Here is a 17711-nt window from a genome sequence, read left to right on the forward strand (position 1 = left end):
CCCACTCCGCCCCCTCCCTCTCCCCCCCACCCCATCAATACCCAGCAGAAACTATTTTGCCCTTATTTCTAATTTTGTTGTAGAGAGAGTATAAGCCATAATAGGAAGGAACAAGGGTTTTTGCTGGTTGAGATAAGGATAGCTATACAGGGAGTTGACTCACATTAATTTCCTGTGTGTGTGTGTTACCTTCTAGGTTAATTCTTTTTGATCTCACCTTTTCTCTAGTTCCTGGTACCCTTTTCCTATTGGCCTCAGTTGCTTTTAAGGTGTCTGCTTTAGTTTCTCTGCGTTAAGGGCAACAAATGCTAGCTAATTTTTTAGGTGTCTTACCTATCCTCACACCCTCCTTGTGTGCTCTGGCTTTTATCATGTGCTCAAAGTCCAATCCCCTTGTTGTGTTTGCCCTTGATCTAATGTCCACATATGAGGGAGAACATATGATTTTTGGTCTTTTGGGCCAGGCTAATCTCACTCAGAATGATGTTCTCCAATTCCATCCATTTACCAGCGAATGATAACATTTCGTTCTTCTTCATGGCTGCATAAAATTGCATTGTGTATAGATACCACATTTTCTTAATCCATTCGTCAGTGGTGGGGCATCTTGGCTGTTTCCATAACTTGGCTATTGTGAATAGTGCCGCAATAAATATGGGTGTGCAGGTGCCTCTGGAGTAACCTGTGTCACAGTCTTTTGGGTATATCCCCAAGAGCAGTATTGCTGGATCAAATGGTAGATCAATGTGTAGCTTTTTAAGTAGCCTCCAAATTTTTTTCCAGAGTGGTTGTACTAGTTTACATTCCCACCAACAGTGTTAAGAGGGTTCCTTTTTCCCCAAATCTTCGCCAACACCTGTTGTTGGTGGTGTTGCTAATGATGGCTATTCTAACGGGTGAGGTGGAATCTTAGTGTGGTTTTAATTTGCATTTCCTTTATTGCTAGAGATGGTGAGCATTTTTTCATGTGCTTTTTGGCCATTTGAATTTCTTCTTTTGAAAAGAAGAAATTTTTGGTTCATTAGTTTTGGGAGAATTTAGTTTTTTAAATTCCCTATATATTCTGGTTATTAGTCCTTTGTCTGATGTATAGCTGGCAAATAATTTCTCCCACTCTATGGGTGTTCTCTTCAGTTTAGAGACCATTTCTTTTGATGAACATAGCCTTTTAGTTTTATGAGGTCCCATTTATCTATGCTATTTCTTAGTTGCTGTGCTGCTGGGGTTTCGTTGAGAAAGTTCTTAACTATATCTACTAACTCCAGAGTATTTCCTACTCTTTCCTGTATCAGCTTTAGAGTTTGTGGTCGATATTAAGATCCTTGATCCATTTTGAGTTAATCTTCGTATAGGGTGATATACATGGATCTAGTTTCAGTTTTTTGCAGACTGCTAACCTGTTTTCCCAGCAGTTTTTGTTGAAGAGGCTGCTATTTCTCCATCATATATTTTTAGCTCCTTTGTCAAAGACAAGTTGGTTATAGTTGTGTGGCTTCATATCTGGGTCCTCTGTTCTGTTCCACTGGTCTTCATGTCTGTTTTTGTGCCAGTACCATGCTGTTTTTATTGTTATTGCTTTGTAATATAGTTTGAAGTCAGGTATCGTGATACCTCCTGCATTGTTCTTTTGACTGAGTATTGCCTTGGCTATTCGTGGCTTCCTGTGTTTCCATATAAATTTCATGGTAGATTTTTCGATCTCTTTAATGAATGTCATTGGAATTTTGATGGGAATTGCATTAAACATGTAGATTACTTTGGGGAGTATCGACATTTTTACTATGTTGATTCTACCAATCCATGAGCATGGGAGTTCTCTCCACTTTCTATAGTCTTCCTCAGTATCTTTCTTCAGAAGTATATAGTTTTCCTTGTAGAGGTCTTTCACATCTTTTGTTAGGTTTACACCTAGGTACTTGATTATTTTTGAGGCTATTGTAAATGGAGTTGTTTTCATACATTCTTTTTCTGTTTGCTCATTGTTAGTGTATAGAAATGCTAGTGATTTTTCTATATTGATTTTATATCCTGCTACCTTGCTATAGCTGTTGATGATGTCTAGAAGCTGATATTTTGACAGTTTCTTTACCTATTTGTATGCCTTTTCTTCCTTCTTCTTGCCTAATTGCTCTGGCTAGGAATTCCAGTACTATGTTGAATAGGAGTGGAGATAGTGGGCATCCTTTTCTGGTTCCTGATTTTAGAGGGAATGGTTTCAGTTTTTCTCTGTTAAGTATAATGTTGGCTGTAGGTTTGTCATATATAGCTTTTATAATGTTGAGGTACTTTCCTTCTATTCCTAGTTTTCTTAGAGCTTTTATCAAGAAATGGTGTTGGATCTTATCAAAGGCTTTTTCTGCATCTATTGAGATGATCAAGTAGTTTTTCTCTTTGTTTCTGTTAATGTGGTTTATTACGTTTATTGATTTTCATATGTTGAACCACCCCTGCATCCCTGGGATGAAGCCTACTTGGTCGTGGTGAATAATCTTTTTGATGTGTTGTTGAATTTGGTTTGCCATTATTTTGTTCAGGATTTTTGTGTCAATGTTCATTAAGGAGATTGGTCTATAGTTCTCCTTTTTGGAGGTGTCTTTGCCTGGTTTTGGGATAAGTGTAATACTGGCTTCATAAAATGTGTTTGGCAGTTTTCCTTCCCTTTCTATTTCGTGGAACAGTTTAAGGAGGGTTGGTATCAGTTCTTCTTTAAAGGTCTGATAGAATTCAGCAGAGAATCCATCAGGTCCTGGACTTTTCCTTTTGGGGAGACTCTTGATTGCTGCTTCAATTTCATTTTGTGTTATAGATCTATTCAGGTGATTAATTTTCTCTTAGTTCAGTTTTGGATGGTCATATGTATCTAGAAATCTGTCCATTTCTTTAAGATTTTCAAATTTCTTTGAATATAGGTTCTCAAAGTAGTCTCTGATGATTTCCTGGACTTCCATGGTGTTTGTTGTTATCTCCCCTTTTGCATTCCTGATTCTACTAATTTGGGTTTTTTCTCTCCTCATTTTAGTCAGGTTTGCCAGGGGTCTATCTATCTTGTTTATTTTTTCAAAGAACCAACTTTTTGTTTCATTAATTCTTTGTATGGTTTTTTTGGTTTCTATTTCATTGATTTCAGCTCTTATTTTTATTATTTCTCTCCTTCTATTTGTTTTGGGATTTGCTTGTTCTTGTTTTTCTAGGAGTTTGAGATGTATCATTAGGTCATTGATTTGGGATCTTTCAGTCTTATTAATATTTGCAGTCATGGCTATAAACTTTCCTCTCAGGACTGCCTTAGCTGTGTCCCATAGGTTCCGGTAGGTTGTGTTTTCATTTTCATTGACTTCCAGGAACTTTTTAATTTCCCCTTTTATTTCATCGATGATCCATTCTTCATTAAGTAATGAGTTATTTAGTTTCCAGCTGTTTGCATGTTTTTTGTCTTTACTTTTGTTGAGTTCTACTTTTACTGCATTGTGATCAGATAGTATGCATGGTATAATTTCTGTTTTCTTATATTTGCTGAGGCTTGCTTTGTGCCCTAGGATATGATCTATTTTGGAGAAGGTTCCATGGGCTGCTGAGAAGAATGTATATTGTGTAGAAGTTGGATGAAATGTTCTGTAGACATCAACTAGGTCCATTTGATCTATTGTATATTTTAGATCTTGGATTTCTTTATTGAGTTTTTTGTTTGGATGACCTATCTATTGATGATAATGGGGTGTTAAAGTCTCCCACAACCACTGTGTTGGTGGTCTTTCAGGGTATGTTTGATGAAATTGGGTGCGTTGACATTGGGTGCATACAGGTTGATAATTATTATTTCCTTTTGGTCTATTTCCCCTTTTAGTAGTATGGAATGTCCTTTTTTACCTTGTTTGATCAATGTAGGTTTGAAGTCTGCTTTGTCAGAGATAAGTATTGCTACTCCTGCCTGTTTTCAGGGGCCATTGGCTTGGTAAATCTTCTTCCAGCCTTTCATCCTTAGCCTATGCTTATTTCTGTCGGTGAGATGGGTCTCCTGTAAACAACAAATTGTTGGATCTTCCTTTTTAATCCATTTCATCAAGTGGTGCCTTTTGATGGGTGAATTAAGTCCGTTAACATTAAGCGTTAGTACTGATAGGTATGTGGTGATTCCTGTCATTTAGTTGTCTTAGTTGTTTGAAGGTTTGATTGTGTGTACCTAAGTTGAGGTTACTCTCTACTGTCTTGCTTTTTCTTTTCCTGTGGTTTGGTGCTGCCTGTCTTTTCATGGTTAAGTTGGGTTTCACTTTCTGTGTGCAGAATCCCTTGAAGAATCCTTTGTAGTGGTGGCTTTGTGGTCGCATATTGTTTTAGTTTCCGCTTATCATGGAAGACTTTTATTGCTCCATCTATTTTGAATGATAGCTTTGCTGGGTAGAGTATCCTGGGGTTGAAGTTATTTTCATTCAGTGCCCGGAAGATCTCACCCCATGCTCTTCTTGCTTTTAATGTTTCTGTTGAGAAGTCTGCTGTGATTTTGATGGGTTTACCTTTGTATGTTACTTGTTTTTTCTCTCTTACAGCCTTCAATATTCTTTCCTTAGTTTCTGAACTTGTTGTTTTAATGATATGTCGTGGGGTAGTTCTATTTTCATCTGATCTGTTTGGTGTCCTGGAGGCCTCTTGCATCTGTATGGGAATATCTTTCTCTAGATTTGGGAAATTTTCTGTTATTATTTTGTTAAATATATTACGCATTCCCTTCGCTTGCACCTCTTCTCCTTCTTCGATGTCCATGATTCTCAAGTTTGGTCTTTTGATGGAGTCAGTGAGTTCTTGAATTTTCCTTTCACAGGTCTTGAGTTGTTTAATTAATAGATCTTCAGTTTTTCCTTTAATTACCATTTCATCTTCAAGTTCTGAGATTCTGTCTTCTGTTTGTTCTATTCTGCTGGATTGGCCTTCCGTTTTGTTTTGCAGTTCTGTTTCGTTCTTTTTTCTGAGGTTTTCCATATCCTGGCTGGTTACCTCTTTAATGTTGTCTATTTTTGTCCTGAGTTCATTTATCTGTTTATTCATCGTATTCTCTGTTTCACTTTGGTGTTTATACAGTGCTTCTATGGTTTCCTTTATTTCTTCTTTTGCTTTTTCAAATTCTCTATTTTTGTTGTCTTGGAATTTCTTGAGTGTCTCCTGTACATTTTGGTTGACGCTATCCAGTATCATCTCTATAAAATTCTCATGAGTACCTGTAGTATGTCTTCTTTTAAATTATTCTTGTGGGCTTCATTGGGTCCTTTGGCATAGTTTATCTTCATTTTGTTGGAGTCTGGATCTTAGTACAGTTTTCTTCATTCCCCTCTGGTTCCTGTACTAATGTTTTGCTGTGGGGAAACTGGTTTCTCCGTTTTTTCTGTCTTCCCATCATTGTCTTTGGTGTTGTTACTGTCCCTGTACTGTGTGCAATTAAGTATTTTCTAGCTTGTAATAATAACAATGGTAATATTTAGAATGGAAGCTGAGATGGAAAGGAAGAAGTTAAAGAAATGGGAAAATCAAATGCACAGACTGGAAGGAGAGAACAGAACAATGTATCAGACAAGAAGGTTTCAAAGGTTTAAACGGAGCTTTAGTGTACTAATCGACAGTAAGCTGAACAGGCATTAGAGAGACAGAGGATTGAAAATCAAAAATAAAAAGATAAAGATAAGAATAAAAATAAGTAAATGAAAGAAAAATCTATATATAAAAATGTATTAAAATAAAATGAAAAAATAGAAAATTTAAAAAAACCAAAAAACCTCCAAGTTCAAATGCAATGAAGTTTCAGTGTTAATAATTTGGGTGTCCGTCTCAATCTCTAATCCTGGAGATGGTGCCTCAGATGTTGTTCTGTAGTGGTCTCATCAAAGGGGACGCATAAAGTAGAACAAAACTACACACACACACGCACAAAAAAAAACCCCACCAAATGTCCCAAGTTCAAATGCAATGCAGTTTCAGTAAGTTTTTCAGCTTGCAAGTGTAATTCGGTTGTTCTCTCATCAAAGGTAGGGAGACAAAGAAAAAAAAAAAGAGTCTGGAGACAGTTCTGAGGATGGTATCTGCAGGTGTGGCTTGCCTGTCTGCTGCTGTCAGCCTGCTGTTGCTGGCGGCATTATTTATGCAGATCTCTGGGGTGAGCTTAGCACTCACCTGGCCCCCCAGGCTTTGTTTGCTCAGAGTTCTCCTGTGTGGGAGCCTCTGCTACAAGCTTTCCCCTTTCCAAGCACACTGGGAAAGGTGACACTGCACCCACGTTGTCAGGCCTGCGTGTTTATATACAGTTTATTTTGGAGTTGGGTCTTCCCCCCTCTCCTGTGCAGTTCTCCCACCACCACTTTCACAAGCTTTCCTGCTCCTGATTACTGGGTGGTGCTGCTGCTCCTGCCAGCCGCCATGTTTGTTTACAGTTCACGTGGGAAGTGGGTCTTCCCTCCTCTCCTGTGGAGTTTTCCTCCCTCTGCCACTCTCACCAGCTTTCCGGCTCCTGGTTGCTGGGCATGCCCCTGCTCCTGCCAGAGGCTCTCCGGCCAGGCCAGCTTGTTTATTTACAGTCCTGGGAAGGACTCAGTGTGCCCCACCCTCTTTCCCGTATGTCTTTATTGCCCTTACTGCTTATTACTCAGTTTGTCTTTTTTCCCTGGGTGGTGTTCGGTCTGTGCAGGGGGCTCTGCTGCTTGGGCCCAGGCTTGTTTGTTAGAGTCCCGCGGTACCGAGAAGCTCACCTGGTCCGTGTTTTCCCAAGCCTTCTGGGCGTCGGCAACTGGCGGCCCAGGTGCCCTCCTGGTTTCTCCGTTTAACGTGAAGTGGAGATTCTCTGCGCTGGCTGGATGTGTGGAGGGGTCAAAGTTATGCCTCTTCTCAATGATTATGCCTGCAAAGTGTGTCTCCAGTGTCTCTCCCAAGATTTCACTATAGGAGGGTAGCTTTCTGCTTCCTACCTCTAGCCGCCATCTTGGAATGCTCCTTAAGTAGTATTTTAAATAGCTGCAAATACTTTTCCATTGTCTCTCCTTCACTCCTACCACTGATAAGTGGAAACTGCTTTGGTTCACAGAGAATCAGACTGAAAAACTGAACATCAGATGCCTGGCACACAGTAGGTAATAAGTTGTATTTTATAAATATATAGCAAGGTGATTTGGAAGAGTTGCTTTATAGTACTCATTTTATATATATATATATATGCTCCTGGTGTTTGAACTCAGGATCTTGCTCTTGCTAGGTAGGCACTCTACCACTTGAGCCACTCCACAATTCCCTTTTGGTGTTGGGTATTTTCGAGATAGGGTCTTGTGAAGTATTTGCCCGGGCTAGCCTTGTACTGCGATCCTCCTGATCTCTGCCTCCTGTGTAGCTAGATTTATAGGAGTGAACCACTGGCACCTGGCTTAAATGGTATTTTTTAATTCAATAATTGTTAAATTTATAGATCAGTGGTTGTTTATAATGCACATGGTTTGCTCAATATTCTGTTTAATAGGGTAGCTAATAAGCCAGGATCTCCAATTTGATTACCTAGTATTGAAGTCTGGTGAAACTTCATTAGCCGTATACCCAAACCCATGTAGCTTTTGGACAGTAATTCAACCTTTGTACTTTCATATCCTAATCTGTAAAATGATCTGTATATGGGAGCACATACCTAATAGGATTGTTATAAGACTTAAATATCTTCATGCATGTGAAATGTAATGGTTCCTGTAAAGTTAGTGCATGTCTAATATAGCATGCTATATTTGGATGCTTTTCTTCTAAATTCTAAGTGGGTTTAAAAGCTAGAGCACACAAGGGAGATATGAGGATAGGTAAGACACCTAAAAAACTAGATAACATTTGTTGCCCTCAACACAGAGAATCTAAAGCAGATACCTTAAAAGCAACTGAGGCCAATAGGAGAAGGGGACCAGGAGCTAGAGAAAAGGTTAGATCAAAAAGAATTAACCTAGAAGGTAACACACATGCACAGGAAATCAATGTGAGTCAACTCCCTGTATGGCTATCCTTATCTCAACTAGCAAAAACCCTTGTTCCTTCCTATTATTGCTTATACTCTCTCTTCAACAAAATTAGAGATAAGGGGAAAATAGTTTCTGCAGGGTATCGAGGGGAAGGGAGGGATGGGGGTGGGTGAGTGGGAAGGCAGGGGGTGTGGGAAGGGGGGAGAAATGACCCAAACGTATGCACATCTGAATTAAAAACAAATAAATAAATAAAATTTAAGTGGGTTTAGTCAGTTAACCAGAGTGCCCCTCCACATGCTGTATTAATTGAATTTAAGGGTCTGTTATTACAAGTATGAGTTACCTAATTCAGCTTATCCCTTAGAACACATATAGCAAAGGGGAAATTCTCCATTTAATTGGTCTGGGTATGCATATGTTTTAGTACCTTGTATAGTCATAAATAGAAAAATTGGTTAAATATCAAGTATAAACATACCTAAGAAGTTATTGTTCTAGCCTAATAATATCTCTGAGATGCACAGGAGTGGTGCATTAAGGGTTCCCCCCCAATTTAGCATGTGCCTTATTTTTTGTGACTTCAGTATAACATATATAATAATGTGTTACTAATACTTTGGCTAATGTGGTTACTTGGCAAAAAGGAAATGCTCTAAGAAAAGGAAATGATTTGGAAATTGGAAATCTATAGTTGTTAATATCCAGTCTTTGAATAGCCTTATATTATTTGTACAAATTAATACATTTAGGTGAAACAGAATTTTAACATCTCATTTTCCTTTGAATTTTCATTCTTTCCAACTTTTTTGTAGAAGTTCCAAATGAGGTTATAAAGATTATAATCAAATTACTTAATGATCTTTCTGCTATGAAGTTTTCTAATGTATGCTTCTTTCCCCTCCTCCCCACCAGATGAAATAAAAGCTGAAACTGAAAAACAGAGGTTTGTGAGATTTCTTTTCTTTAGTAAAAATAATTTATAAACCTGTCAGGTTTGACCAAAGTAATAATACAGTCATCTGTATCGAGTGATAAATCTTTTGCATGTGATCTTTATAGTAAAGTCATTTGAAAAAAAAATTAAAATACTGTCAGTCACACTTACACATAAAAATAGTCACATAAGTAAGTATAGAAAGGTATTTCTGAAATATTGTGAGTTCTACTTTCATGTTTTTTCTTAAAGACTTTGATTTATAGTTAAGAAAATTACTAGGTTTCTTTGATCATGTTAGTCTCTTTAAAACAGAGTGAAAGTAACTCCAAAGTGCACTTTTAACTTCTTAAAGGAATTTAGAAAGCCCATTGCTTTTTAAGGTATTATGCCCCATTTAGGTGGCAATGAAATATTTATAAACAATAGATCTTGGGATCTTTGGGAAAATATTAAACAAGAATCCTGTCTTGTGTTTAGTTACAGCTCTGGTAACCTTTTGACATTGTGGCAGATCATTTGACTTCTCTAGGCTTTGGTTTCTTGATGAAATGTGGGAAAGCTAGAAGACTGATTTAGCACGGTTCCTTTTAGAACTAAAATTCTGTTTCTATATGAGTTTATCATCAATAAGATAAATGTGATATTCTAATCAGACTCTTTCATTTATGAACCTTGCTAAATTCTGTTTTATGTTTATCATTGAAAAATAAATGTCGTGTTTTAATCCGACTTGTTTTTCATTTAGTCCTCCCCATGGAGAAACAAAAGTTGGATCAAGCACCCTTCCACCAGTGAAATCAAAGACCAATTTTATTGAAGCAGACAAGTACTTCTTACCCTTTGAGTTGGCATGCCAGTCCAAATGTCCCCGCATAGTCAGCACATCTTTAGACTGTTTGCAGGTGTGTATAAAAAGGTATCTCAAAACTGTTTTTAGCTGGTGGAGTGGCTCAAGTGATAAGAGTACCTGCCTAGCAAGCATGAGGCCCTGGGTTCAAACCCCAGTGCTGCAAAAAAAAAAAAAATGTCAAAAATTTTTTTAATGTTTTAAGAACACTGCTAACAGTTAATGATTCAGACATTTCCATGAAAGCCTTGTATATTCTTTTTTGAGGTAAGAAACCAAATACTTGCTTATATTCAAGATACACAATAATCGTTAAAAGATGTTTTTAGTTTAATAAGAACAAAAACCATTAGGTTAGCAAAACCCAAGGTCTTTACTAATGTTATCAATAATGAAAATATTGATTTGGTCTCTTTCCATTAGTGAAATGCAAAAAACATAATAGTTCATGGGGTTTTTTGTTTGTTTGTTTGTTTTTGAGATGGGGTCTTAGTATATTGCCGAGGCTAGTTTTGATCTCCTGGGTTCAGTGTCCTGAGTAGCTGGAACTATAGGCTTACACCACTGCATCCAGCTACATACTACCTTAAGCCACTGTCAACTTTACATATATTATTTGGAAATAATTTTACTGACTCCCTGCTGTTTTATGTAAGGCAACAGGTTAATATCAACATTACTATTTAATTGCTAGACCTCAGCTTTGATGCTCATTTGTGTCAGAAAATTTGTTCAGTGCTTTCATCCTGTTTTGTGAGTTGGCACACACAGACACACATGATCCTCTTAGATATTTTGTAACAAAAACTTCCAGATGATGGAGTTCTTTTATGTTCAGGTGTTGTCACTGTTTGGAGATTACATACCTCCAACTAACAACTGAGTGACTAGGAAGAGATCATATGATTTGTCTTTATGACAGTTTAAAGATAAGTTCATCTGATTTCTGATCTTGTTTTCCCTGGAAAACTAATACATTCTTTCCAGGCTTTAAGATGATGATGAATGAACAAATCTGTGATTTATTGCAGCAATGAGTGGAAACTGTGTTTTCTGCAAATTGATCTAATTTGGAAAGGATTGGATTGTCATTTAAAAGTGTTCAGATATAAGTTTCCATGAAAGCAATACCAATAAAACCTTGTTTAGCTAGAAAGCAGTAAACAGTTCTAGCTGAATCAGCTACAAGTTCTGCTTTCTCACAGCATTGCCTGATGGATGGTCTTGTTTGGGTCATTGTTCTGTTTTTGTAGTTTGTTACAAATGTAAGTAATTTCCTATGCTTATAGTTAGTAAATTCTACAGAAAAAGTTGATACAGCCTTTGTTTTCATTATACCTTGATTTGTGTAAAACTTTTAATGTATGTTCCGTCCTATATTTTAATTTGTATTCCCTTAGTATATTAATGTTATATTAGTAACCTAATTGGTTAGTTTAATTAGGAGCTTTCTTTTGTCTATTTCAGAAACTTATTGCTTATGGGCATTTGACTGGCAATGCTCCAGATAGCACAACACCAGGTAAAAAACTAATTGATAGGATTATTGAAACAATATGTGGCTGCTTCCAAGGTCCTCAAACAGATGAAGGAGTTCAGTTACAGATAATAAAGGTAATTAAGTGTATAAATTAAGTTTCTTATTTATAGTCTAAATCTTTTTAAAATCAGAAACATTTCAACTTTAGAATGTTAGGAAAGATGATTTTTACATGCATTCCAACTATATAATAGAGGCCTGTGAGTGCTTTGTGGACTCTGTATCAAAAGATTTTGTTGTTCAATGCCAAGAGTTGATTAGAAGAAAGCCTCATTCCTCTATCTCTTTTGAGTGTTCCTCTTAAGACTTAGGCCCCTACAGCCTTGTAGATTTTCTATTTCTGGCATGTTTTTCGTATATCCTCCATTCTTTGAGCTTTAGGGTGATCATTAAAGATCTGACACTTTATTCTTCTCGCTAATTTCTTCTGTACTGTTAAGACCCATCACTTGCCCTCTCAACCATAGATCAACATGTGTGCTAATTTTCTATCGGCTTTCAGGATTCCCTTGCATCTTTCCATCTACTGAACCTGCTTAGCAGACCCTGTTCCAGATTTGTGCTATAATGAACCTGGATGGTTGAACTCTTTTAGAGAAAAACTAGTTATGTTTTCAGTCTGTTACAAATATATTTCTTAATGTTACTGCTATAGTAGGAGTGGTATGTTTATATATTAGTAATTTTCATGTGCTGAAAATCTGAAATTATTCACATGTGTAAAATGTTCCTTCAAGTGTGAATATGGCCTCTTCTGAGCCTTTTGATTTCATAGATGTATTTACTTCATGTCATATTTATTCTAAGAAAACTGTCCAAGCATTTATACTTTCAGGTATTTAGGATTTAATCAGGACATACATTGTTTTCTCTGCATAGCAAATTTTACATTATAAAGAGGACAACAGATAGGAGTGTTTGCACTTCAGAAATTCCAACTAATCTTAATTTCACATAAATTAAAGTTCACTTTATTGGAAGTTTTACCTCAGATTATTTTAAATGCTTTATTCTAAAAATTTATAAATGTCTTTGACAATAACAACAACAGCACATTTTTTGAGTTCTGTCAGTAAAAAAGATCTCAGAAACATTTGGAGGTAAATAAAACACAGTAGTTATCCTCCAAAGTTGAAATCTAATTGAATAGATACAACATATGAGACACATCTGTGCTCAGCTGTGACAAAGTGTAAATGCTATGCATTTTAAACAAATAATATTCATAATGAAACATAGGCTGGGACATACTAGCTAAATAGTGTTCTGGGCTTGAGAGCATTGTATTGAAATTACTGCCAAAATGAGGAAAACATTAAATATTTTCACAGTTGGTGATTTTCAAGGCAAGTAAAAATTATGTGCACGCTACTTGAAAGTGATGATTGTTTTTGAAAATTTTAATTCTCATGAAAAATTCATATATTTTTGTGCTGATACTTTTTTTTAAGGCTTTACTTACTGCAGTAACATCACAACACATAGAAATTCATGAAGGAACTGTACTGCAAGCTGTGAGAACATGTTACAATATCTATCTAGCAAGCAAAAATCTCATCAATCAGACAACAGCCAAAGCTACTCTTACTCAGATGCTAAATGTTATCTTTGCACGCATGGAAAACCAAGCAGTAAGTATTGGGGAAAAAAGAGATTGTATGCCACAGGCATTAACAATAGAAAGGAATTTACGGTTATTACAGTGAAATCTTTGTTCTTGTAGAGAGAACATCTTTTTGTTTACAACTCGTCTTACTGGAGATTTTGTTGTATTATGTTTTGTTTTAGCATTTACTGACTTGTTTGACTTTGGAAAAAATGTGTTTTAGTTGTTCACAAATAGAATGTGAAGATACTAGTTGTCATCTTCCTCATTGAAGTGTTTTTGAATTGTTATTTTAAATTAACTTAAGCTTAGGTGAGCGTAATGTAGATATAAAACTAATTTGATCTATTCTGGTATAAAATTATTCATTGAATGAAAAACTACATTTCTGTATTGATGAAATATATTTTTTCTTCCATATGTTATAGGGCTATCATATTTTCTTGTACTTAAAACTGCTTCAGGTTGGTTGGAGATCAACAACTATGAAATTTACTTGGGCTTTTTTATTTGTATTTTATTGCTTAGGTCTTCATAACTAAAAACTAATTTCTAACTTTACATTTTGAACTGTGATAAAAGAGAAAAGTTGCAAAAATATTTCATTGAGATTGCCTTTATCTTTCACCCCACTTTCCTTAATGCTAGCACTTTACCTTACTTTAGCATCATGATCAAACGCCATATTAACACTGGTACAGTACAGATAAACTACCAGCCTTATTTGAATTTCATCAATTTTCCCACTAATGTGCTTTTTCTGTTTCTAGATCTAACCTAGAATTCCACATTGCATTTTGTTGTTTTGTGTTAGTCTTTTTCCAGTCCATGACTGTGCCTCATCCTTTCCTTACTTTTTTGAAGAGTATTAAGTAGTTATTTTGTTTCCTGTTTTCTCACAGTTACAATGAGGTTGCACAGTTTTGCTAGAATACCTCTGAAATAATGTACTCTTTTTCAGTGTATCATGTCAGAAATTCATGGTGTTGATATGCCTTTTTGCTAACAAGGTTGACCTTAATCACCTTGTATCTGGGAAGTTACTAGTTCCTTCCTCCCTCCCTCCCTCCCTCCCTCTGTTTTTTTCCTTCCCTCTCTTCTTTCCTTCCTCCCTCCCTCCTCACTCTCTCTCCTTTTCTTTTTTTCTTCCTTTCTCTTTCTTTCCCTCTCTCTTTCTCTCACTCCTTCCTTCCCTTCCTCCCTACCCCCTTTTCTTTTTTCTTGCTAGGTAGGTGCTTTACTACTTGAGCCATATCCCCTGCCCACTCATTTTTCTGTAGCACTTACTACATAATGTGTGGGAGATATTTTAAGATTATGTAAATATCTTGCTGCTTCTCAAATCCCCTTACTCCGCAATTTTAGCACTGGCAATAGTTATTACTTTGGTGTTTCCATATTGGTGATTTTTTTGTGCATTTCTTTGTATATTTAAATGAAATTCTTCTTCCTTCCCAGTTTGCTTATTCAGTTGCTTACTTAGGTCAGTGTGTATTTATGGATATTTATTCTGTGGGTTGTAGTCTGGTACTGTGACTGTTTTATTGCCCCAGTATTTTAACTTTTCCTTGTCCTTTTCATATGGTCCCATCCTGTTCTGAATACCTCTATACTTTTCTGGGATCCCACGATGTTCTGTGCTCATTTTCCCTGCTTTAGTCTTGGAATCAATCATTTCAGTAAGGAACCATGGTCCTTCAACTGGAGAATGGTATGCTCATTGCCTCTCAGGTGTTACTGCTTTTGTCCTGTCAGCAGATATACAAAATATATGTCTATATGTTAAACTCTCCCTCATCCCATCTCCACGCCTATATGTGACTTTCTTTCTGAATATATTAAAAACTAAGTGTTTATTTATACTGAGAGCTGGTGCATGGTAGTACATACTTGTAATGCTGGCACTTGGGAGGCAGAAGAATTGTGATTTCAAGGCCAGTTGGATACATAGTAAGACTCTGTCTCCAAAAAAAAAAAAAAACCAAAAATGTACCTATACTCATATTTCTGATTTCATTGCAGCATCATAAGATTCATTTCAGTCTTCTCCCTTATTTATAACTCCTTTTTCTAAACAATAAGAAAATTGGCTTTAATTTCTATGCTATATTGTTCAATTTTGTTACATATATTAGTTTTAGAGATGCCAGTCCTTACCACTATGAAAAACAAATTTACTAAGTAGACTAGCATTACTCAGTTCCTTTTGTCTTCAGCCTTATATTATCCCTTCAAAATACTGTTTGCCAAAGTTACCTAGGAGTCATATTAAAATACGACCTTTAAAATATATTTTGGATCCTTTAAAATATGTTTAGGTTCATTTGTTACTTTTTCACTTTCAGTAGGGCTCTCATCCTACATGGTTTTAACTATGTATTTTTTTTTTTTTGGAGCAGTATGTAAAACATTACTATGATTTAAGAACGTATATGAAGGGTACAGTCAGAGAAGCACCATTCTGTTCTAATTCCTACCACCCCATTCTCCTCTTCCCGTCTTTCTACCCATTAAATGTAGATAATCTCTTTAGTTTCTAGTTTATCCTTCCTATATATCTTTAGTATAAATGAGCAGATACATCTATAGCTTTATATGTCACTTACTTTCTTATGTGAAAGGTAGAATATTCTTACTAATTATCTATCATTGCATAGCAAATCACTCCAAATTTTAGCAGCTTGAAACATTTATATCTCTCATAATTTCTGAGGGTCAATTCATGAGTGTAACTGGGTGATTCTAGCTTGGTTTTCACATGCAGTTACTGTTGGCCACATGGATCAGGGTATCATTTAAGACAGTAGCCATTTAAAGACCTCATTAGGCAAGAGATTATGCTTCCAGGTGTACTCATATGCCTGTTCACAGAGGTCTCAGTTCTTCACTGTGCTGCTTCTGACATTGCATCTGACTTCTCCCAGAGTGAATGATGAGAGAGAGAGAAAGACAGATAAGCAGACACAGGGGAAGAAGGGAGGGAGGAGAGGGGAAAGAAGAGAGAAGGAAAGGGAGTAAAGGAAACACTTCTGTTTCACAGAGCAGACAGAACATCTGATGTGCATAATGAGCTTCAGAGCTGGAAGATCAAGCTCTGATTTCACCTTCATTTCTTCTTTTCTCTGAGAGTACAAGTTCTATAAATCCTTTCCTTTTGTGTCAGTAAGACTAATCTGTCCCCTCACAGGATTGGAAAGATAAGTTAAAAATGCTGGAGAAAAAAATATGCCTGGTACACAATACAACACAAAGTGTGTTACTCTCCTTTCATTTGAAGGCCCTTTGTTAAAGACTTTCTCATCAGCTCAGCACTGTCCATGCACACTCCAGGATTGCAGATGTGTGAGTCAAGAGGAGTGACAGCTCACTCTCACCTGTCCCACCTGCATATTCCCAAATCTTTCTGCTTTTTATACCATAGTAGAAACTCTTTTGTACTTTGCTTTTTCACCTGGCAATGTGTCCATGTCAGTCCTTAGAAATTTTTCCTCATTCTTTTTTATAGATGGGCAGTTCTCCAGAGTGTACCATAATCTACTCAGTTACTCTCCTATGTATTGGCATTAGGTAGTTCTAATATTTGCAACCACAATGAATGATTTTGCTGCTTTTTTGAGGCTATGAATGCAAATAATTTCATCTTTTTTTAATTGTTTTTGTTTTTGAGACAGGGTCTCCCTGTCTCAAACTTGAACTGAGATGTTTCTTGCCTTAGCCTCACGGGGGCTGTGATTATAGGCATGTGCTGTCATGCCTGGCTAACTTTTATCATTTTTTTTTAACAACAGAAGTGTAAATTTGATTTATTCAACTTTTTACTGAATTTCTTTTATTCCCAGCACTATGTTAGTAATGAGTAAAACTAACTTGACTCCAACTACAAAAATCTTGCAAACTGGAACAAAGTGGGAAAAGATAAACCTTAAGCAGATAATCATACAAATGTATAAGTGAATTGTGATTAAGATGTATATTTCATGTCATGAATGATATTCTGTGCTATGGATAAGTACTTTAAAAAGTGGAGAAAGGAGGTAGAGACAAAATACGGGGAAAGGGGACAGATGATTTAAATTCCAATTCGCTAAAATCTTCTAAGCTAGAAATCTTACTCATTGTTATATACCATTGGTAAACTTACTTTTCACTCTTCCCCCTTGATGAAACAAATCTTTCCAGACTTTATTATAAAAAGTTCATCCCTAAAATTATTTCAAAGGAGAAAAGTACTAACTTCCTTGTAGAAAAGTGGCTGTCAGTGGGAGGATTTTACCTGCAAGGCATGTCTAAGACAGTTTGGATAACCATGATGCTGCTGGCATGTTGTACGTAAGGCTCCAGAGATGCTGCTGAGCACTTTGCAGTGGACAGAAGCCATAGTCAGTCCAGACTGTCGGCAGTGCTGGTGCTGAGAAGTGTCTAGACAACGTTACTTTCATACAGTGACATTTTCCTCTTCTTTTCAAGAATACTGCTAGAATTTCTGCAACTTTGGAATAGATGGAAAAAGACAGGATTCTTGTCTGTGATTTCAAAGCATATGTTTTCTCCCACTTAATCTTGGTTTGAATAGGTCAAAGATAAGCCGAGGGTGAAGTTTGATTGCAAGTCATAAATTTCTCACTGATAGTCTGAAAATTAACTTTTCCATCCATGCACTAACGTGTTGGTCTGAGGATTCTGTTTTCATTCTAGGCAGGCACTCTACCACTTGAGCCAGTCCGCCAGCCCTAGGTTTTCATTCTTACTGCACAACTAGTCATGCCCATCAGTTTCCTTATCTGTCAAATAAGAAATTTGAACCGTGAAGATTA

The 17711-nt window shown here is 36.5% G+C and overlaps 1 protein-coding gene across 3 annotated transcripts in view; it reads left to right on the plus strand.

Moving 5' to 3' along the window:
• Window positions 1-17711, plus strand: part of Arfgef1 (ARF guanine nucleotide exchange factor 1) — a 136273-nt gene that overhangs the window by 34158 nt on the left and 84404 nt on the right. For all 3 annotated transcript variants that reach the window (XM_020183903.2, XM_020183904.2, XM_074068563.1), the window contains exons 2-5: window positions 8880-8910; window positions 9650-9806; window positions 11219-11365; window positions 12743-12922. In XM_020183903.2, coding sequence (XP_020039492.1) covers window positions 8880-8910; window positions 9650-9806; window positions 11219-11365; window positions 12743-12922 — 515 coding nt within the window. The remainder of the gene's footprint in view (window positions 1-8879; window positions 8911-9649; window positions 9807-11218; window positions 11366-12742; window positions 12923-17711) is intronic.

Source organism: Castor canadensis, chromosome 3, assembly GCF_047511655.1.
Source record: "Castor canadensis chromosome 3, mCasCan1.hap1v2, whole genome shotgun sequence".
Classification (NCBI taxonomy): Eukaryota; Metazoa; Chordata; class Mammalia; order Rodentia; family Castoridae; genus Castor; species Castor canadensis.